At 41.2% G+C, this 21,843-nt stretch overlaps 1 protein-coding gene and 1 long non-coding RNA gene across 7 annotated transcripts in view; one reads left to right on the forward strand and one right to left on the reverse strand.

The window, feature by feature from the left end:
- WWC2 (WW and C2 domain containing 2) overlaps window positions 1–21,843 on the forward strand; it is a 104,832-nt gene that overhangs the window by 76,742 nt on the left and 6,247 nt on the right. For 3 of the 4 annotated variants that reach the window (XM_005230825.4, XM_027777406.2, XM_027777404.2), the window contains exons 12-21: window positions 1,092–1,215; window positions 3,749–3,829; window positions 3,913–3,999; window positions 7,209–7,401; window positions 9,044–9,205; window positions 9,937–10,052; window positions 11,052–11,244; window positions 13,190–13,354; window positions 15,872–15,964; window positions 17,605–17,847. In XM_005230825.4, coding sequence (XP_005230882.2) covers window positions 1,092–1,215; window positions 3,749–3,829; window positions 3,913–3,999; window positions 7,209–7,401; window positions 9,044–9,205; window positions 9,937–10,052; window positions 11,052–11,244; window positions 13,190–13,354; window positions 15,872–15,964; window positions 17,605–17,847 — 1,457 coding nt within the window. The remainder of the gene's footprint in view (window positions 1–1,091; window positions 1,216–3,748; window positions 3,830–3,912; window positions 4,000–7,208; window positions 7,402–9,043; window positions 9,206–9,936; window positions 10,053–11,051; window positions 11,245–13,189; window positions 13,355–15,871; window positions 15,965–17,604; window positions 17,848–21,843) is intronic. The other variant, XM_027777401.2, reaches the window with a different exon arrangement.
- Window positions 1–21,843, reverse strand: part of LOC114010317 (uncharacterized) — a 64,262-nt gene that overhangs the window by 12,711 nt on the left and 29,708 nt on the right. Inside the window, exon 3 of one of the 3 annotated variants that reach the window (XR_008745668.1) lies at window positions 20,941–21,388. The exons of the other annotated variants lie outside the window; for them this stretch is intronic. This is a non-coding gene — a long non-coding RNA (uncharacterized LOC114010317). Of the gene's footprint in view, window positions 1–20,940; window positions 21,389–21,843 lie in introns of those variants that run through there. 3 annotated transcript variants of the gene reach the window in all.

Raw genomic sequence — 21,843 nt, forward strand, 5'->3', positions numbered from 1 at the left:
TATTTTCATGTAATAATCTGCGTGGACTCTTTAAATGCAGCGCTCACCTGCCTCTCTGTCTGTTTCTGACTTTTCTGTACAGGTGAACCATACAGATATTTGCTCCTCTGCACATGCCCCCGCTGTCAGAAACCAAGTTGGAATATCGTGTAGTTCTTCCACAGTCAGTCTCTGTCATTGTCAAAGTCAGTTCAGGCTGCTGTGGTAATTCCTAAGGGTAATCAATAAATCATGTCACCACCTTCACCCCTCACATGGGGGGGGGAAGGGGAAGAGCACTTCATCATCAAGGAAAAAGCATTCGTACTGCCATAAATAAAAGCACAAATGCAGCAATCAGTCATCTAATCTGAAGCCTTAAATTTCAAACATCTTCACAAGATGTAAAGTCACGATTCAGGTGGGGATGATCATGCATACCAATATCCTCCCCCCCTGCCAGATGAAAGTCCTGCATAGCCCTCAGCTCGCTGTGCTGCAGAACGTGGCTTTCCGCGAGCGCTGCTGCTTCGCTGCGTGACGGTACCATGTGAACGCGAGTCGGAGATTAAGGCTAAATAGTAGTTGATAGTAAAGAGAGCTTGTAGCATAAAAAGGTTTTGATGATAGTAAACCAGAGGTGGGTTGGTTTTTTTTTTATTTCTAGCAGTTAAATCGCTGGGTAGAGGGTGTGTGTCTGACTTCTGAATATTTCATGAACAGTAGGCAAGCACTTTTCATGTAGCCAAAGTGTCAGTACAGTGCAGAATGTGAACGTGGCAAATACAGGTGTAAAGACCAAGATGACGAGGGTTAATAAGACAATGAAGGATAATAACTAGCTCAAGAGATACCGGTGATGAACTAGGTGTCTGTATCTCTGGGAAGAAGCAATAGTTGTACGTTATCGAGTTTATCAGTTTGGTTATAGCCCTAGCCAGACTACGTGGTGACAGCAGTACAGTCTCAGAATGTTGAATGATGTGAAACAAAACTACTCGGTGATGCTGAGTTAAGGGTCACCACTCTCAGCTTGACAACTTTCTAAACGATGCGCTTCTCTCTGACTATTTATCTCTTGGACTAATTTTCATTCTTCTTTCTTTCTGTAGGTGTTGGCTTACCGAGAAGAACAGCTGGTCACCTGCTTGAGGAGAAGGCCGCTTGTGTATCTGCTGCCGTGTCCGATGAGTCTGTAGCTGGAGATAGTGGTGTATACGAAGCTTCTGTGAAACAGTAGGTTTGGGAAATAATGCAAGACTTCCCACCAAGAATTTAAATATATCTATAAGCAGTTACATGATACCGACATAAGTAGTTCATCAGTCTTGCCATTTCCATAAATATTTTGTACTTTCATATTGAAAGGAAGGCACATTTACCAAACAGTGAAGTTTGATGGGGTTTTTTTTAAGCTAATAAATTTGCATCAGTGTGCTTGTATAACTTGGTTGAGTGGCATTAATATGCTACCTTCTAATCTTGGTGAATTTTATTTATTTTATTTTTTCTTGCTAGGAGTGTTCCTAGGAGAAAAGCTAGATTTAAACTACACGGGTTCTGCCATGTGGCTGTATTAACTCTACTCAGAGTGACTCTTGTTACTCCTTGGGTTTTTAGGTACAATCTTCAGATTGCATAGGAGTTCTCTTTAATATTTTCTTTTTTAAAAAAGAGGTTATAGGAAAGATAAGAAAATCCTCAGTTGTAATGTTGATATAAAAATAATCCAGGTTAGGGGTTTAATGCTCATGCTTCACTGTGGTGAACAGGATGTAAGAAATGTATTTGCTGTTGTTGCTTTTTGACAAGACGTAACTTCTACAGGATTCTGTGTACTAGTTTATACAGTACTGTCTGTTTTCTGGCAGTGAGAACAACGAACTTCAGACTGCATAATCAAGACTATGTCAAACTATAAGAGAAAGCAAAATCTTTCTTTATTTTTCACCTCAGTTTTGGCAAGTTGTTGACGCTAAGAATTTTTTTGTCCTTTTGAATATTGAGGGAGATGTTTTAGCAGGATGGTTACAAAGATGTAGACACATGTCTTCTGTTGCCAGCCTAAATGCCTTTCTGTTATGACAGGTAAAGGTGCATTATGTATCATAAATGGGTTTTATTGGCCTCTGATGAAATTACTTCTACTTGTCAAGCCTTTCAAAACTTAAAAGGTAATAAAAATAGATGAGACCAAATAAAAAGAAGCTCAAATACAAAAGGGACGTCTCCTGAAGTGATACAACACCCATTCAATCTGACCTTAGGTCATGGACCCGTATTTCACCCTGAACTCTGAATCCTAGTGTTAGTTCACTCCAAGTCTTAAGTTAGACTTAATGCAACTTCTTAGGCTGAAATAAATTCCCATCTATTTAAAAACTCAACCTTCACTTGACTGAGTGGCTGTGACTGTATTTTCGTTCAATAAGCATTATTGCCTTTCCATTTTGTTTCAGTTCTGAGCCACTGTGAGCAAAAACTTAGTCTTTGCTCTAGTTACAAGTCCAGTGGATAGAAATGAACAGACATTGGACCAAAAGCTGTGGATGTTCTGTGGAGCAAGTCTTTGGCTGTCCTCCAGCGACTGCAGGTGGTGGGATGGGTGGAAAGCAGAACAAGTTCCTGTTGTCTTCCTGTAATTACTCAGGAAAAGAGGAAAGACAACAGTTGCATCCCCTGAGCCTGTGTACAAAAGGAAACTATTGCCATTTGTACAAGCTAAGATTTACAGGCTCTTTTTATTCCGTGGTAGCTCCAGGTGTGGGTACTCTTCATTATTACAGAGCAGGAAGTAGTGAAGAGGTAATGAGTGCCTATGTGTGACTCGCTTATGTTTAGTAAAAGTGTTTTTACGAGCACTGTGTATGGAATGACTTCCCACTTGTCAGTGTACTCCTAAAGTTACAGTCAGTGATTTCTGCTGTATGGGCCAGTCCTTTGTATTGAGTAATTTAAGGCAGGGGAGGAAATAAATTCACCCTATCAAATTAGCTGTCAGAGAGGAAATGAATAGTAAAAAGCAAACCCCTAAATGCAGTCTTAAGATAATGCTGCCGTGTCTTCTGGGATGTCTGTGTCATTCTCCACACTTCCTACCTCGGCATTTTCTATCTTGATCTTGTTTATTGATCCCAACAGTCTAGTTTTAAAAATCAATGAAACACATTAATACCACATCCTCGCTCAAACCTCCCAGAAAATGACTGGAATTATTTTGCCACATGGATTCCGTGCAATTCCGTTCAATGCTAGAGTCGCTCCTCAGCTGCAAGGCTTGAGTTCCTTTGGTTCTTTGAATACTTCTGGAAACAGACTCAGAGGAAAGATGCTTCTTGCTTGCACAGAAGCCTATTTATTTTACAGAGCTGCTGCTTCTCAAATATTCTCCAAAGCCGTGTCACATGTGGCCTGATGTTTATGACAAATTTTAATTTCCAGTTTCGTATTCGGGGGATAAAGAAGTACTAAGTATGTATAGGAAGATGTCATGGGTTTTTTCTGTTGCCTGTTAGCCTGGCCTGCTTCATTAATCGTCCCGAGGCCTTTCCGATGCATTGCTGGAGTTGCCAAACCATCCAGGCAGCGACTGTCCCTAAAACAGGCATTGCTATTGTCTGGGCTCTGAAATTCTCGTTTGGAGTGCACACTGTAATTAAATCAGCCTGTTTAGGAGGATCTATATACATCCTGTGTACACATGCCTGAATTATTGCCGAAAGCGAACTATTAATTTTTCTAAATCTGAGTATTTGCCTGTTTGCCCTAGACCAAATGAAACCGAGGACACTGTATATAGTGAAGATGATGCAACAACTCTAGAGACTGCCCAGGTACAAATAGGACTCAGGTAAGTGACCAGCAGAGGGAATATATCTGTTCATACATAAATGCGAATAGTAAACTTCCCTCATGTTGTCCTTTCTTTAACAGATACGACCACAGCAATTCAAGTTTTGTGATCATCGTCGTACAGCTCAGAAATCTCCCAGCGTTTTCTGTCCCCCTTGGCTCTAGAGTGTAAGTCAAACAATCACTGAGCAGTAGTGTTGAAATAGGAGCGTATAATAATAAATGTACAAATTCTCCAAAGGAATGGGTTGATTTAATGCTTAACAGCACTGAAATATGTATAACACTTTTCAAACTGTAGTAATACTTCTACATAATCCAGCAACGCTGCAAGAGAAAAAAGTTATCAGGAAACTTGTATATTCCACTAAAGTGGAACAGAAAGGATTTTTTAAAATAATGCTTTGTTTAGAGTTTTTAAACGTTCTGTAGCTTTGTGAGCGCAAAACAGCTATTCTGTAGTTACTAAAAACATGGATACTTTGCCATTCTTTCAACTCAGAACGTCACCTTTTTACATTTTTGTGGCATTTTGATGTAAAATGAAGTTTAAATAGGTACGTGTCTTTTAAGCAATCTTTTAAAGCTAAGAAGTAATTTGATAAATTGCAAGTGGACAAGCACAGCCACACTGAGATACGCCATCCCTAACAACTGCGGCTCGGAGGTCTGTTCAGAATTGGCTCTTGTGTTGAATTGGACCAACAGGAAAGGTCTAAAAGTAATTACAGTGGAAATCGTATGTAGGAAATGAACACAAATGTCTGAATAAGAGAACGTTACCGCTGAGACTCTAATCCAAACCTCTCATCTGTACAAGTCAGTGCAGCTTGCCCTGGCTCCTTGGGGACCTTGTACTTCAGTGAGCTTTTTTGCAGATTGGAAAGGTTTCTTAAACTATTGAGAAGCTTAATAAGATTACGGTAGAACATAATTGATCCTTGGAAAATTTGGTTTTCTTGCTGCTTCCCTTCCCCCCCCCCCCCGACCCCGTCACCTTGAATTTGATTGGCAGCTCAATAGGAGGCCACTGAATATGGAAAGGATGTATAGAAATACAGGTCTGGGTGGTAGCTGGATTTTTCCATTTGTTTTTGTTTGCTTTTAATAGCAAACGGTTATCTACTACCATTCTTCCTTCTCTGACCTCCATCTTCCCCCTGCTGACCTTCCAAGTTCACTAGCATGAGAACTAGCAAGAACAGAGAAAAACTGTAGAAGAATAGTTTGACACAACTGAGAGGAAAAGTAGATCATGTAGAACATATTAAAAAAAAAAAAAAGTAAACAAAATGTTCAGTAAGATAAAGGTAGGTCATAGCTGGCATCTTTTTAGGAATTAAAGAATGAAGTTGTAATTAGTAGTCAAGTGCCTTCAGTGCAGAAGTCTGGACCTGCTGCTGCTAAAAAGGTTTAATAAAACTAGAGCTACGCAAAACAAGGAGGAGAAGGGACAGGGTAAAGGAAGGACCTTTCAAGCAGCATTTCTTCTGTCACTTGCCATTGTGTACATATATGTATATACTGCACAGATACGTAAAATGGTAAAAATTGGGTCTGGAAAGCGATGCTATGTTATAACTGTATTTTCTAGACCATCAAATTGGATAGATGAGTACCGTATGGAACCTTCACACACAGAGGAATAGATCTGACATGAGGTCGTACTGATTGATACCTGTTTCCATGCTGTTTGTAAAAGCTGTTCACTTCGAGAGTAGGTAGAGCCTAGCTGAATACTAATTATTTGTGTCAAGATCATTTTTTCATCGGTTTAGAAGTCACAGGTTTGTCACAGCAAAATCTGAGGCATTGGTTGACACTTTAACTTTTTTAATTAAAATGAAAGTAAGCACTCTTGTAAAACAAAGCCAGTGAACAATTTGTCTTTTAGTTCCTTCATTCTGGCCTGATGCCAATAAATTGGCTAACAGTTATTAAAAGAAAGGTCCAATGAACCACTTTTTAAACATACTTTTAATATACTTTCTCTTCTATTCCTACCTCTTTTCTAAATGTTTCCTAATTGCTTAAGCTATATAAATGGCTGTTTTCAGTAGACCATGCAAATGGCTCACCTACATTGATGTGAACATGGCAGCAGCGTTACGGGAATTACGTGACACTACCACTCACTGTGGGATTGGTCTGTCAAGGCTGGGTACCCGCGATCCAGGTTATACCTGCAAACCAAACAATTCTTATTCTTTCTCCTAAGAAGCTCGACATAATTGGGGAATTAAAGGCTATGCCCAAATTCAAAGAACAAAATCAAATTTCTCACCGACCTGATTTATTAATTTATTAATCTATACCTCACAGACCTGGTTTGATTAATGTAAAACTAAGTTTTTAATAATAATAACAGTATGTACAAAGTCATTACCAGAAAATATAGCAATAGTACTATAATTTGGGGGAGAACGCGTTTCTTTCCAGAATAATTTTCCTTGGCCCACTTTCTCTTCTTGCTTTTAGCTAGCTTCATCGCATTCTGTAGTGAATGTCAATTATATTTAAAGCAAATACCAGAAATAGACTAATGCATAGGCACTGAAAAGATGTAAAACATCTTTTACAAAAGATTGTAAAACAATTACTGTGTAAAACAATTCACGTGTATGAGAAGCTGTGCAGTAGGTAAATAACATTACAAATTGCATTAGGAACGTCTTTACTCTATCAAGCTCCAGCTAAAGTGAGACCTGCAAGTTAGCTAGTATTACCTTTATCCGCATAATATCCGTTCATATTTGTCCCATTAAAAGAATGCAGCTGCATAATAATTTAAAGTTATTCCCTGTGCTTAGACTTAGGCTTGCAAGATGCATTCTGCTGAATCTCACTTAATATATTACAAACTGATCTTAAGCAGCTGTGGCCGTAGCTATTTTCTTCCTCATCTTCCTCAGTTTTCTGGTTTCTTTGGAGGTTTTGTTCTGTTTGTTTCTTGAAAAGATTGAGACATCAATTCTTCTCAGTGCTGCTCGCATCGTTCGAAGAGTTTAATTTTTACATCCACCCAAATTTTTCTCATTTTTTTAATTAACATGAAGATCGTGTTTCCTCCCATCTGTGACATGATCTTCAGCGTTCACAGTACTAAACCGGAGGGTAAATTTGGATAGAGACAGAAATAGCTATCCCTCTTGCTACTACCTTCCAGGCACAGAAATTTCTTTTTGGGAAATGTTTCTGCAGGAGGAGGAGGAGTTTCTCACTTCTCTTTTTCAGCCCTTTTCCGTTCCACCTCTAATTTGTTGCTGTTTCATTTTCCTGCCGTGCAGTCCTGTAGCTGATGGGGTCAACTTCTGTAATGCATCGCCAGCAAGTGACAGTTTAAATACAGGTGAAGTTTTTGGTTTTGTTTCTGGCAGGTATATTAGAGTAGCAGTACTTCCATCCTCAACTGATATCAGCTGTCTGTTCCGCACAAAAGTTCATCCTGCCATGGAAACCATATTGTTCAATGAGATACTCAGAGTGGCCATTTCCCAAGTCACGCTGCTACAGAAGACGCTGAGAGTAGACGTTTGTGCCGTCAGTAGAAGTCGTCGGGAGGAATGCTTGGTATGCAGTTTTATTTCTGACACCTTTGGGCATGCATTTGTTTGTGATGTCCCCTCTGGATGGTCAAGGCACTAAAATTCCACAGTACTTGGAGACAAACTGAAGCGTAGCTTGGTTGTCGCTTAGTACTTAATACCACCTTTCTCTGAAATTCCTGATGCAGAATCTAATCCTGGATGGAACTTTTAAGGAGGTGTTTTGATACTTCTAACGCTGCATTAACTTCACCCTTTAATTACAGATTTCTATTCCATCTTTACAGTTTTATGTATTATAAAACCTATAAACTGTATTGCAATGTTACTCTAACCCTAGAATTTAAAGTAAAAGGTGAATGAGAGCCATAGTATGTCAAAAAAAAAAAACCAAAACAAACCTTTATTGGCACAACTTGTCACGAAGAACAAACCAAATTACATTTTTACACATTGCTGGAATTATATGATATTGAACTTTTTAGTTTTTATGATCTATAGAAATGATAAAAAGGCATGACATTCTAGACCAGCCTATTGGAAACCAGCACTTTTTAGATTTTGTTAATTGTAGTCATCACCTAATTAGCGATGCTTCATTTACATTCACATTGCTTTTGCGTGGTCTGGTACAACTCAGTTTAGTCTTTTACCATGAGTTGCCTTAGCACAGTGAGATTTTTAGTTACAACACCCTGAAGAGATGCTGGAATCTGGTGGGGGTTTCATCAACTCCAACTACCGGGAACAGCCTCTCACGTTCAAAAACGTAGAAGTTAATTCCTGGGGAATACGTTGGCCTTTTTCAATAGGTAAGGGTTTTCCCCTCAGGTAAGGGAAGGGCAGTAGAACAAAGATGCAATAGAATGCAGGCTGCAAAGGTGAAGGAAAAACCTCAACAACAAAAAACCCCACCACTGGGTTAACTGTGGTTAACCACATATGGGTTAATCCCAAGGCCAAAAGAAAGAGCTGGGAGTCCCACCCCCAGCAGAAAGCCCTGGGCAACATGACCAGAGTCTTGACAGCAGCCACCTGCGCAGCCCGGTAGCTGTGAAGACCATTTGCTTTGCCAAAGAACAGAGTATTTTAATCTCCGAGGCACAGCCCCAACACAAGTACTTCATAACTTTTCCCCCAGTGCCAACTCGGTGGATATCAGTGCTTGTCCAGACGAAAAGGTTTCTTAATCTCTTTCCTGACTTTTCATCTGCTTCTTCACTGGTTAGAGCAAACAAGGTCATCTGTTATTGTTTGCTGTATTGATGATTTTTGTGGTGGAACCACTGAAAAATTGACTGAAACTTGCTGCTCCATGAGTTGATGCTGCAGGTTTCATTGACATGGTTTTTCATTATTGGATGCTGTAGGAAGCAGACACGTGCGTTACAGTGATGTAGAGGGTTAGGGGTGTGTGCATGTGGGGAGAAATTCTGCAGGCTGAAATAAAGGATGGCAGAATAGGCAATATGAAGGAGCTTTCCATGTACTTCTATTTATTTTAACTAGGGAAATAGAAAACTGTCCAGTTAAAAAGGGAATTAAGATTCATGTCAAATTCGCGCTGCCTATTTTACATGATAAATATTGTAGAATTTGTTTTCAGCTGTTCTGCAGGAAATAAAACAAATTTAAACAATTTTCTTCCCCCTTCTTATTTTGTGCAGGCTGGGACTCAGATCAGTCTGGCAGATTTATCGTTTTCTGATGAGATTTGTACTCTGTGGTACAACCTGTTGCCTTGCAAGCAAATTCCTGGCAAAAAAACCGAACAAAATGAAGAATCCGTGTTTCTCTTAACCAAGCAGTCACTGGACTCTTTGGACTTGGTGAGCAATGCGTCGGCTATTACTGTAATAGCAAGAAAAAAGCCACAGATTCTAATTGTGCCATTGCCCTGTGGTTATTTGAATAAATGAATTCTCCTCCCTTGAAGGTCCCAAGCCCTGTTGTCTTGCAGGCGCTTCTGCCTGTAGTGACTTTGTGCCTGAGTGGGTCCGGATTTGTTAGCAGGTATGGATAGGGCTGATGCTGCTTAGTGGGATTCAAAACTGCACCCTAATTTGAAATGCTTAAGCTGTGTTTCACTTTAGAAAGAATGTTATTGAAGAGCTTCCTTAATTTTTCCATTTATTTTCATAAGCACACATTAAAAATTGCTATTTATTAATTATTTGAATTTGCATACTTAGCATTTTCAGTGCAGTGGCTTCAAGTATGCAACACCTTCTTAAAAGAACGATGTTAAAAAATGTAACTTTTAAGAACCAACATTTTATTACATAGGGATATTAGAAGTATGAGGAGAGACTAGACGTTAAAGGATGACAGGAGCATATCTGATTGCAGTATTGTTTTACAAACAATCTATTTTTGACAGAGAACAATCAGTTAATGTGCTATGCATTGACAGTTCAAACCCCTTATACTTGTGAGCTGAGTCATGTTTTTGCTGGTGTCGGGGACCAGCAGGGTAATGCAGCTCTTGCAAGAGTTGTTTGGGGTTTTTTTCTCTGTGTTGTGTATCACTCAATTCTGTTTTCATCTCTTTTGTGAGCAGGATGCTGTGTCAGCTCTGCTAGAGAGGACATCTGCTGAGCTGGAAGCAGTAGAACAAGAGCTGGCTGAAGACGAGGAGGAGGAGGAGCAAGAGCAAAGGGGCTCTGAGGAAGACTGGTAAAGCCACTTCTCCTCCCTCTCTGTTCATGCCTGAATGATTCCACTTATTCCTCCTATTCTTAGACAAATGAAAGAGCTGTACTTTTGAAGGAGTTCATAAGCACATAGAATGGTTTGGGCTGGAAGGGACCTTTAAAGATCGTCTAGTTCCAACCCCCTGCCATGCGCAGGGGCACCTTCCACCAGCCCAGGCTGCTCCCAGCCCCATCCAGACTGGTTTGGAACACTGCCAGGGATGGGGCACCCACAGCTGCTGTGGGCAGCCTGGGCCAGTGCCTCACCACCACTGGAACTGGGGTGAGGTCTTGTTCCCTTGTGTGGTCAATTCAGTCACCTTCTTTTAGGTTGACAAGTGTCTTGGCTGCTCTGTTAACTCCTACTGTTGATGCTCCTGCATTCCGTATACATCTTCCAGTGAAACCACTTGAGGAGGCTGAGCCGCTGGAAGCGTACCAGAATGTCTTGTATCAAACATTAGTTGCATTAACTATAATAAGCAACTAATAGGATTTGAGGAAGGCTGCAGAGTCAGTGTGTGTGCTTCCAGTGATGGTCTTGTTTTTGAAGGAGTTGTGAGCTTTCTCAAGAAACAGATTTCTTACTAAATTGCTGTGTTGAGTACTGTTCCTGTGCAATTTCTTAGCTGCAGCGTAGAAATGAATGCATGCTTTATTATGGTGGAAGGGGAGTCTTGCTCATTTGTTTTATGGATTTATTGCAACCCAAGTCCTTCAACATTGTCAACCTTCAGCTACTGAACATAGTGCAGTGTTGTCGTAATGACCTTGAAGGTAGCAGAGCTTGCTGGGGTTTACTGGAGCATATAATGAAGTGTGCTTCACAAGAACTTAACGGAAGCGTTTGGGTGATACTCGTGTTTGCCCTGTCAGGAAAACGCATACGTTATGCTGGGTGAAGGCCTAGGCCTTCTGAAGTCTTCCTCTGGTGGGTGTTTTCAGTTTTAAGAATAAACGTGGGCTGCTTCTGTTCGTATAGGTTAGAAATGCTCGCAGAAGCCTCTGATGAAATTGTGGATGAAGAGGAAGATGGCATCAAGCTGGCAGCAGAAGGCAGCTGTGCTGAGGACTTGGGGTTACTCGCTGACGCACCAGAAATGGATCAAGAGAAGGACGGAGAGCCCAGTGACGAGGCCCAAGGAAGCCAGCAAGCTGCTGTAATGCGAACACTGGTGAATACCTTAAAACGCGCGTTCCTACGGTATCTTACTGCGTCCGCAGGTCTGGTTTTAAGCAGTTAATGCAGAATACTGCTGCATGGCCTTGGCCACGCACACACGGGCTGCACACTTGTCAGTATGGACTTTAATGAAATCGGGGCGGTCAGTTCTGAACTACAAAGAGGACACTTAGCAGACACGCTAGGCAGAACTCCCAAGTCAAAGACAATTAACTAAAAATGTGTTTCTTCACTTTTTTTTTTTGTTGCGTAGGGAGAATATTCAAAACACAAGTGCAGTTCAGTAGCATCAACCAGTACATACTTAAAACATTTTTGCACATCTGTTTTGTTGTTTCCTCTTTTTTCCTGATTCATCTGATAAACAGGGGGGAAGATAGAACAGGGGTCAAGATCTTTAAACCAGTGAGGGGATTTGCTTGTTTCTTCTCTTTATTTTAGGGTGTGAAACACAAAAACTGGCTTAGCAGAGGAGGAAAGTTTAATCATAGAAAATTCCAAAATGTGTATCAAACAGTGTACTGTAGAACTACCCACACGCTGTACATAAATTCTAATCCCATGTTCTTGTTAACTGTTTGCTTTAAATTATATTCCACCCTTCTGAAAGCACTTCTAGTAAGTTTTTAGTAAACGTATCCCTAACGTGGTAACACTCTAGAAATAAAGATTTGAAACCACCTTTCTGCATCTTAATGAAAACACTCTTGCATGCATTAAACCCACAGGTTCTGTAAAATAGCAAAGGTAAAAGGGCAAAGAATGACATCTCGTTCCTTCAAGTTTGTGACGATACAGAAGTTCAACACCTCAGTGGACTTGCTGGAAACTGTAATTAACTTCCAATTAATGTGGCAAGATGCCAAATGAGCTAAGGTCATGGTATAAAAGGACTGACAGTCTGCTGGGTAGCAAGCAAATACAGATCAAAGCCCTAACGCGGCAAGGGGAGCCACCAAGGACAACGTCTGAAGGTTAGGCACGCACACAGGCGTTTTGCTAAGCCTGGGCTGGATGATCTGGACAGTGAGTGAAAGACATAGCAGAGCTCGTTGGAGAGCCAGCCACAGCGTAGATCTCCGTGTGCCAGGTCCTCTCAGGGCTGCACTCGTGCTATTTAGGTCGTTGCATTTATCACCTGCACGTTGAAAACCGTGAACCTCCTTAAATTACCCAAGTTGAAGAAAATGCCCCAGTGCACATCAGTTACATCAGATGTGCCAGCTGCCGCGGTGCTTGCTCTAGCGCAGCTGTCAAGATGATTGCTGCATGTAAGCAAGCACAGGCTGCGCCACCCATGGGGGTGTCGGCCCCTGAGGCTCCCCGTGGCATGTGTGGGGCACCTGTAGTAGGCAGCAGGCCGTTCCGAGGGCCAGCAGCTAGCAAAATGTCTTTTCCCTGGGTTCACAAGGCTGGTGCAGCTCTGCAGATTGCCATAAAGCAGCCCTGCTGCTGGGGCCTGGGGGCTGCACGATGGTATGCGTGGAAGAACCTGGGCAATGTACGCTTCCCAGCTGCCCCTTTCCGTGTGCACAGGCACCACCTGGAGCATCGCAGAACCTTGCTGTTCTCAAAATAAATCTAAACGCGTAACAACAATAATAATGCCTGCAAATGGCAAAGCAAAACACTTGTTGCACTGTGGTTGCATCAGGACATTTGCAGGGCAACAAAGGCCTTTCTGCAAAAGCTTTGGTTTGGCTTTCCTGGATACAGAGATGACCTTCAAAGACTTTCCACACAGTTAAGCATTTTGGGAATTCTGTGTTTATTTCCTTAGCATAGCTTCTCTGTATGTACAAGATGCTTTTTGCTGCTGCTGGTTTTCCATCTGCCACAAGGTAACAAAAACGCTCGTAAAATCCAAAGGCACAAAAACTATGTGGTGGCATGTGTCTGGGTATAGTAGTTCTTATAAACTAAATTATTTTTCTTAGGTTGATAAAGAGACTAACACTGAGGAATCTGTTAACAAGAACGCAACAGTCCGACCCAAGGACAGAGCCAGCTGGAGCTCAAGACAGCGTCCCTTTGTCAGGAACAGCATGATAGTGCGCTCACAAACCTTCTCTCCAGGCGAGCGGAACCAATACATCTGTAGGGTAAGAGGAAAAACACTTGGAACGAAGAGCTATTAACTAAAGAGTCATTTAACTTCTTGGGAATGATGCATTAATGACAGTGAGTCATGTACCAATTTTCTCCGCGAGAGGCAGAGCCTGTGCTTTCTCTAGATCCTTTCTTTCCCTAACTGACCTGATGCATAGTAGAATTGACTTTCAGCAGAGTTGTGTACTCTTGCAAAACATCTTGGCTAGGGCAAAAATATATCCTGTTGGAAAGAAGTAACACAGGTGCCTGTGCTGGCTGTCTGCAAAACGTGCATTTCCCTCCATGTCAGCAACTACAGCTCTCACACAGCAAAATAATTTGTTAAAACATAGAATAGAGTTCACTGTAAACTGCTGTTGCATTACCATATTTTAATAATGTAACCGTTTAAAGGTAACAGCGTGGAAAGAGCTCGGTCATCAATTTTAAATCTCATTTTGTATCTCAACTGGTTTTTGACCTGGGCAGCCCAAATCCTGTCGGAATTACATCTTTGAAAGATGTGTGAGCGCTGCCTAGGGGCTGAGTTTTAAACATGGCTGTGGCAACAAAGTTCTCCAGTCTTTCCAGATCTATGGTAGCGAGGGGCAAAAAAAAGAAAAATCTATTTACATTGTTAGCCTAGTTCCTGCTAAACTGTGAAAATCATGTGTTTAAAGATTTAAGCATGCATTACCAGCTCTGTAGATTTTATACTTACAGGCCCCCTAGAAAAGGTAGTTTATTTTGATCTTTAGTTTCTACAGTTACTCACACAAAGTGTGACTTCGTTAAAAAAATAATACTTGTGCTTTAATTCTTCTCCAGCTCAAATAGAGAGTGGTTGCCTTCATCATTTGGGAACATTAAAGTTGAGAACTTCTCTGTGATTCTTATTGGCCTAAAAAGAAATATTCTATAGTCAGTAGCTACATACTTAAATAGCTATTCCATACACCCTTCAGAATGAAACACAGCAGATCGTTTTGAAACAATCTTTACGTAACTTGGATAGATTATTGGCAGAATTCAAAACCTAGCCTTCATCCTCATTCCTGTGCACTGGAAATCAGTTGTATTGGCAAAAAAAAAAAAAAAGCCTTAGCTTACTGTCTGTAGAGGTTGCTCTGACAGTTTAGTGAGTATAAACTCCTGAGGTTTTTGCATCTGGAAGGGCATTGGGCTTTTGTAGCTTTGACCATTGCTATGGACCTGCTGCCAGAAGCCAGAATCTTAATGAAACGGAGTAAACCATTCTTTCTCGTTCTCATTGCGTACAGTACTGCCTGGGAGTAAAGCACCCTAGGAGAAACCCACGTTTGCACGGATGCATCTCTTGCCGTTTCCGAACTGCTGGCAGCCTGCCGCCGGGGCTCAGGGGTGAGCGCCGCAGCTGCAGCCGAGGCCACGGAGAGGGCTGAACGGCGCGGGTCTCCCCAGTCCCAGTCCCCAGTTGGCACCGCACAGGGTCCAGCCTTCCAGGCCTTGTGGTGCTACGCTTAGAGGAGAGCACCCGCTGGATACGCTCCGGCTCTCCACCGGCTGCTCTTTTCAGCAGAGATGGCCGAGCTTTAAGAAAGCACCTACTCGTGTGATGTTACAAAACACAGGAGGATTTTTGAGGCCTGAAGGACAGACCCAAAGTCTGTTAGTGCCTTTGAAAAATCTCCCTTGGAAAGTGCTTAAAGAACATCAGTGCTGATAGCCACCTGTGCGTATCCAGGGGTAGAGCTCCCAGCAGTGGCTCCACGGTGAAAAGACAGATTTGTCTCTGGAGAGGTGTATTCATACTGCAAGCGGTTGTATTTCTCTCCCGCAGCTCCCAGTCGGTTCTGTGTAAGCATGCTTCGGGGCTCTGGCTCTGGCTGTTGAATTATTAGCAGAATGAGTCTTCCTTGTCTCACCTTTTCTGAGGAGGTGGAATAAATATTCTGCAGATAGATGCTTCTGTTCTCTCTGAAGGTTACCACCACATATGCTGATGCATCTAACAGTCAGCCTGCACTGATGTATGTGGAATTAATGCTATAATTAAGAAGAAACGACCGCTGCGCCGTGATGTGTATTTTTGAGAAGCAGGAAGTGCTTCTGAAGGAAGCTGTAGGCACACCTATACCTGTGACAAATAATAATAATAATACAAAAATACTGTTTATTGGACAGGTGCATGTCTACAGTAATTTACCTTCCCTGTAGTAAATTTGTTAAAAGCCTGCCCCAGGTAAATGAAATCCATAGTTTATAATCTGCAGCCAGGCTGATTTTGGCAGTACTTAATAACTATAGTTACCTTCCTTGCATTCTTAAAGAGTCAGCTTACTACTCATTTAGTAAGATCAACGGTTGTCTTGGTTTAGGAATAGAATTTTAGAGTAGGTGCTTATTCTACTTGAAAATTTGTTTACTTTATATTAAGAGTGACGTACATGTATATCAACACTGAGGTTTTCTAACTGGTTATATCAATACAGATTTTACTTGTATATGAAGATGCCTTATATCGCTGTTTGTTATGTACATTTTGACAGTTGAATCGAAGTGACAGTGACAGCTCAACACTAGCCAAAAAGTCGCTCTTTGTCAGAAATGCCACAGAACGGCGGAGCCTAAGAGTTAAGCAGGTACGTGCTGCGTTACCTGGATATGGCTTAAAACAAAGCGTGGGGAGAGAAGGAGTAACAACAACTTAAACGATATGCTTCATTTCAACTGTTCCAGCAAAAGCGATGCACGTACCACATGTAGTCCTGTGTAGTTTCAAGTTGAAATCTCAACACAGTGGTCTCAGTCCTACTTCGTCCCCCCCCACCAAAGCTTACGTTGTTCCAGTTGTGGCTGAAGCAAGCAGCGAGACACTGGTGCTCAGCATCACGGCATTTACGGTTCAACTTCAGCTTGTTACAGTAGTCAAAGGGCTCTGGGTTAAATAAACCAAATACTGTGAAGTGACCCAAGATGGCTTACGCTGCAGAAAGGTCAACATCAGCAACAGCTGTCTTGAGCAAATTTTGGTGGAAATGCAAGGATTCAGATGCCCTTTTAAAGGGGATTTATTATTCTCCAAGAGTGTTTGAGTAGCAGAAGGACGGAAGGTTGTACTTCTCTCGTATGGAATTCTGTCCTGGTTTCGGCTGGGGTAGAGTTAGTTTTCTTCCTAGTAGCTGGCGCAGCGCTGTGGTTTGGGTTTAGGATGAGAACAATGTCGATTTCACACTGATGGTTTTAGTTGTTGCCAAGCAGCGTTTACACTGAGTCAAGGATTTTTCAGCTTCTCCTGTCCTGCCAGCGAGAGAGCTGGAGGGGCACAAGAAGTTGGGAGGGGACAGAGCCGGGACCCCAGCTGACCAAGAGGGTGCTCCGTACCATATGACATCGTGCTCGGTGTAGATAAACTGGGGGGAAAGCTGGTGGGGAGCCACTGTTCAGGAACTGGCTGGGCATCGGTCGGTGGGTGGTGAGCAATTGTGCTGTGCATCATTTGCATTTTATGTATTTGTTTGTTTGTTTTCTTCCTTTTTTGTGTTGCGTTAAACTGTCTTTCTCTCAGCCCAGAGTTTTCTCGCTTACCCTTCGGATCCTCTCCCCCGTCCTGCTGGGCGAGGGGGGGTATGCGGCTGTGTGGTTTAGCTGCTGGCTGGGGTTAAACCGTGACAAGTTCATTCTTACGCCAGTTGAGAGTTACGTTTTCATTTCAGTTGTAACTAAAAACCCACTTCTGCGGAAGGGTTGTTAACGGGTAGCAGGATTACAGTTGGCATAAGGAAGAAATACTGAATAGTCTGGGATGGCTTCTCCTGCCTGACTTACTCATATGAAAAGTCACTGTGAAAAGGACAGTAAAAAATGTGAAATACACTAAAGAAATGCATGTTTACAGAGCTTGTAACATTACGTGTTTGCTTAGGCCTTGAAAAAGCAAATCTTTATAAAAATACGTAAACTAGTTGAAATCTGCGGGGAAGTCTGTATAGTGTTGGTCTCTAGGCATTGTGTTCCTGTGGGGATCAGAACAGTTTTTTTCAGTTTTAACCTGTAAATATATCATTGTACACCTGGCTGGAGAAAGTTTTGCATTTATTTTTAGCTAGTGACTGAAGAAAAATTCTAGAACAGATGAATTTTTGGACTTGGGTCTCATCATAGCAGCTTTCTGTTAAAGAAAACTAAAAAATACTCAAGCTTTTCAGACCGTATTATGTCAAACCCTACAGTAGCCTCTCTAGATGTTAATTTTTATTGTTCTGTCTCCCAAATGATTCAGCCTGTTTGCCAACCCATCATGCGAAGAGCTACGCAAGAGTGCCCCATACGCACTTCCCTTGACTTGGAGCTGGACCTCCAGGCATCACGCACAAGACAGAATCGTCTGAATGATGAGCTTCAGGCCTTGCGGGATCTCAAACAGAAGCTTGAGGAAATGAAAGGCAGAGGAGAGACAGACCTTCCCCTGTGTGTGCTAGAGGATGAACGGTTCCAAAAACTCTTGAAACAAGCTGAAAAACAGGTATGAGCAGCATGCAGGTACTGTGTGAGTGAATGCACATATGCCCTTCCTTACCTTTTCTATAAATTTGTTAGTCAGTCTGTCATGTTTAAGGTTTTTACAGAAGCTCACATCTGACTAATTACAACTCTGAATTGTGTAGTGTAAATAATATTTCTTTATTAGTCAATACTACAGCATTTAAAACTACAATTTGAGGTAGCGTTTTTCTCTGCCCTGTAAAGACTTCAGTAATTCAGAGTAGAAACTCTGTTATTTGGAGTAATACTTGTGGTCTAGTAAACTAGCATTTACTTAAAAGTTAATTTAAAATTCTCAGGTCCTAGCTGTACTTCTACAGACATGCATATTGCTTTTTGTCCTTCAGTGGCAGGTGATTTGCAGAATGCAGAGAATTTGTAGCCAAAAGATGTTTGTAACAGGTAGGGACAGGCAGTGACTGTTACATATAGAGGTAGGGGCATATGGGAAAGGCTCATTTCCTTATGCAGGACCTACTTTTTCTAGTTTTGGCAAAGGAAACCCAATTTCTATTCTCTGTGCGATGGTCTCTAAAACAATACGAGTATATATGCACTGTCTCTAAACTGCCATAAGGTAATGGGATGCCCTCGTGGATAAAAGACAAGAAACAGGACAGAATGAGTGAGAGGCAACAGTGAAAAGTTGGAGCGTGGAAAATCCCAGCAAGATACATTAAGAAGCTGGATGTTGTGGGGGTTTTGTTATGATTTGGGGAGGTTGTTTTTTTAAATTGTGAGGGTGATCATACACTGGAATAGGGGCCCAGAGAGGTTGTTAGGGGAGGAAAAAAACCAGCCAAAAAAAACCCCGCAAAGCCCAGCCTCCACAGCTGGAGATGTTCACAGCCTAACTGGACAAGACCCTGAGTATCTGGCTCTGGCTTCACCTACGCTGAGCAGGAGGTTGAAGTAGGTGCCCCCTGGAACTCCCTTCCCACCTACATCAGTCGGTGTACACCAGTTTTCAGTGAGGGGAGGTTGCTAGTGATATCCAAGAGGCATTTGTACTCTTTAGCTATTTCTAGTCAATAGAGATTAGTGTTTTGATGATACCAAGTTATTCAGAGCAATAAAAATGGAAAGCAGTTTTAACAAGGTGCAGAGGACCTCCTAATATGTAAGCAATAGTTGTTGGTCTTGTTGTTTTGGTTTTTTTTAAAAGCTGAATGTCAGTAAATAGCCTTGTGTAGAGGAGGGAAGGGATGATTCCAATATTTACACATACAAAGCTGAGCTCTGAATTAGATGTTAGGAATGAGGTGCTCCAGATACAAGAAACAAAAACATCAGCAGAAACATTGCAGTGATCAGCAAATGTCAAAAAGCAAATAGGACAGGAATTACTATGAAAAGAAGCTGGAACAAAATAAATCATTGTTTTATGATAGAAATACATATTATGCCTGTAGCTTAAACATTGTTCAGTTCTGGTTCTCCTTCTCAAAGTGGATAATAAAACCTGCGTAGGGTCAACAAGGATGGTCAAAGGAGGAAACAGCTTCCATGTTAGGAGTGGCTAAGTAGCTGCAACTGAAGGCTATAAAACCATGAGTGAGGTGGAGGAGAGCAATTAATCTTTGTTTTATTATACGGGAAGTATGGAATTGAAGAAGTGGCAGGTTAAATGCAAGCAAACGTAGCACAATATTTAGAAAGAGTAAAAATGTTTTGCACAGAACACTGAGCGCTGCAAGTTTGCATAGGTTCAAAAAGCAGTTTGATAAATTCATGGAAGAAAAATCCATCCAAGATCTTTAACCATAATGATATCACCTACTTCAAGAAGTCCTTGATCGTTTGATACCTTAGGAAAGAAAACTATTTCCCAGTATGTGCTCCTAGCTCTTACGTTTATGCCCTGTTCTGTCCTCTGTGTCTCCCTGTCTCTCGTTCCTTGGCATCTGCTGTTGCCTATAGCTAGCAGAGTTCTAAAATGCCTATAAAATACTAGCAGAGTTTAGGCTGAGCATTGACAAGTATCCCGAAAAACCCTTGGGCAAAATGGGATAAGTCAGCGCAATGTTTGTGGGTTTTTACCATGTGATTCCGTTGTATGAATTTGATTTTTCTAAGTTTTAACCCATAAAAAGAGTAGCTTTTAAAAAAGCACAGCTAAATTTATTTAGTAGTTTATACGTAATGCTGGATGCAGGACAGAAATGAAAATTTTTAATTGTTTATTTAATTTAAAACTACTGCCACTCTAAAGCTATTCCCACTGGAATAGAGTATGCCTCTGCAACATGTAACATTTTAAATCCTTTGGATTTGCACTTTCTTATTTCAGCTGGCTCTTTCAAGGCAGCAGATAGGTTTGTCATATTTTATGTCTCTTGTGTCAGTGATGAACACCATAACACACACTGTGATGATATAAATTCCTAAAATATATGCAGGCTGCAGCACAGCATTTAAGTCCTTCTCTCCAAGTGAAAAGTCAGAACAATGATCACAGCCACTCCACCCCTTTGAAGAGTGCTTACAAAGTTTCTGGAAATTTTTCTGCCCTTAAAGTCATTGCAGCCTTACCCTGTGGAGCAAAACAACCCTGAGAATGCTGTACTCTGCTGTCAGTGTTTCCTCTTGGGTTAACAAAACACAGCAGCCTGGAGAACATTGTCATAGATTATTTTTTAGATCCTGCAGGCATTATAATGGCGCAGACTAATGCAGCAGCTGGAAGTGCCAGAGAAATTGAGAGAGTCTCAAGTGAAAAATGAAACCGCAGATGTGGGGGATGTTGAAAATCAGTGGCTGCTTGCTAGCACGCAGTTACTCTGCTTGCAGCCGAATCCAGAGGCTCCATACCTTCCCTCCCCTCCCTACCGCACCACACCTTCCGAAGTACAGCAAGTATGTAAAACCCACTGGTACCTGCACATCAGAAAACAGTAGGTAATTCTGTGCACCAGAAGCATTTCTCTTGTTTAGATTGAATTTTTATGGGAAGTCATGTAGTATTTCAATATCTGAGTCTTAAATCTCCATGCGAGTAAGTTTTCAGAGACCTCAAGTCCTCTGATGTACTTTCTCTTTGTGTATGTCCAAAAAAGATTCCTGTACATGTCTGTAAAGATCATCCTTATTTTTTATTAGTACATCTTCTAGTAGAGAAGTAGAGGTAATCAGTAATTATGTCATTAATACCACAAATACATCCTTGTTCCAGTGTTCTGGTGTTTAGCGGTTAACAGTTTTTCTTCAGATTCACTTTATTCTATACAAAAACCACTGCAGAACAAGACAGGAATTAGCGTTTCAGCTTAAGCTAAGTGCAGACACAGAGATTCCTGTCTGGCACTTCGCTTTGGCGGATAAGTGCCAGATTTTTGGCAGTTATTGAATGTATGGCCCATGTATCGGTGTGTTTTTCTGTATTTCATATAGATGGAGGATTCACTATCTTTATAAATCATGCAAAGAACGTGATGTGAATATAAACCTGGTCATGTACATATCTTCTCAGATGCACACTCTTAGAGACACTGGGCAGAAATGGAAGTTTCTCTGAGAGCATCCTAAAAAATTAAAAGGAATTTTAAAAAAAAAAGAAAGAGAGAAAGGAGTACATAGTAATAGGGAGTATGAAAACAAAGAAGTCATCTATGGTGTTAACCTGAAATGTGGTAGTCACAAGAATCTCATATGTAGTTAAAGAAAAGATAAAATTAGAAAATTTTGAAATATTGTATGTTTAGTGCTTTGATGATAAATATTAACTAGGGGAGCTGATAAAACATATGGCCAGTGACATATGTAAAATTAATTAAGGCACTACCAGTTGCAGCCTGCAAATTTATGTTCACTAACTAATAAGGAAAACAGTATTTATAAGTTAATTTCATTTTTAAATCCTAGCTATTTTGGAGCTGGGGACTGAAAAAACCAGCAGTACAAGCTGACTGGATTTTGAGCGACTTTTTGAAAGGGTGGTGCTCTTTCATGTGAAACACTTTCATATAAAACACTGGAG

This window comes from Falco peregrinus, chromosome 2 (assembly GCF_023634155.1).
Source record: "Falco peregrinus isolate bFalPer1 chromosome 2, bFalPer1.pri, whole genome shotgun sequence".
Taxonomy (NCBI): domain Eukaryota; kingdom Metazoa; phylum Chordata; class Aves; order Falconiformes; family Falconidae; genus Falco; species Falco peregrinus.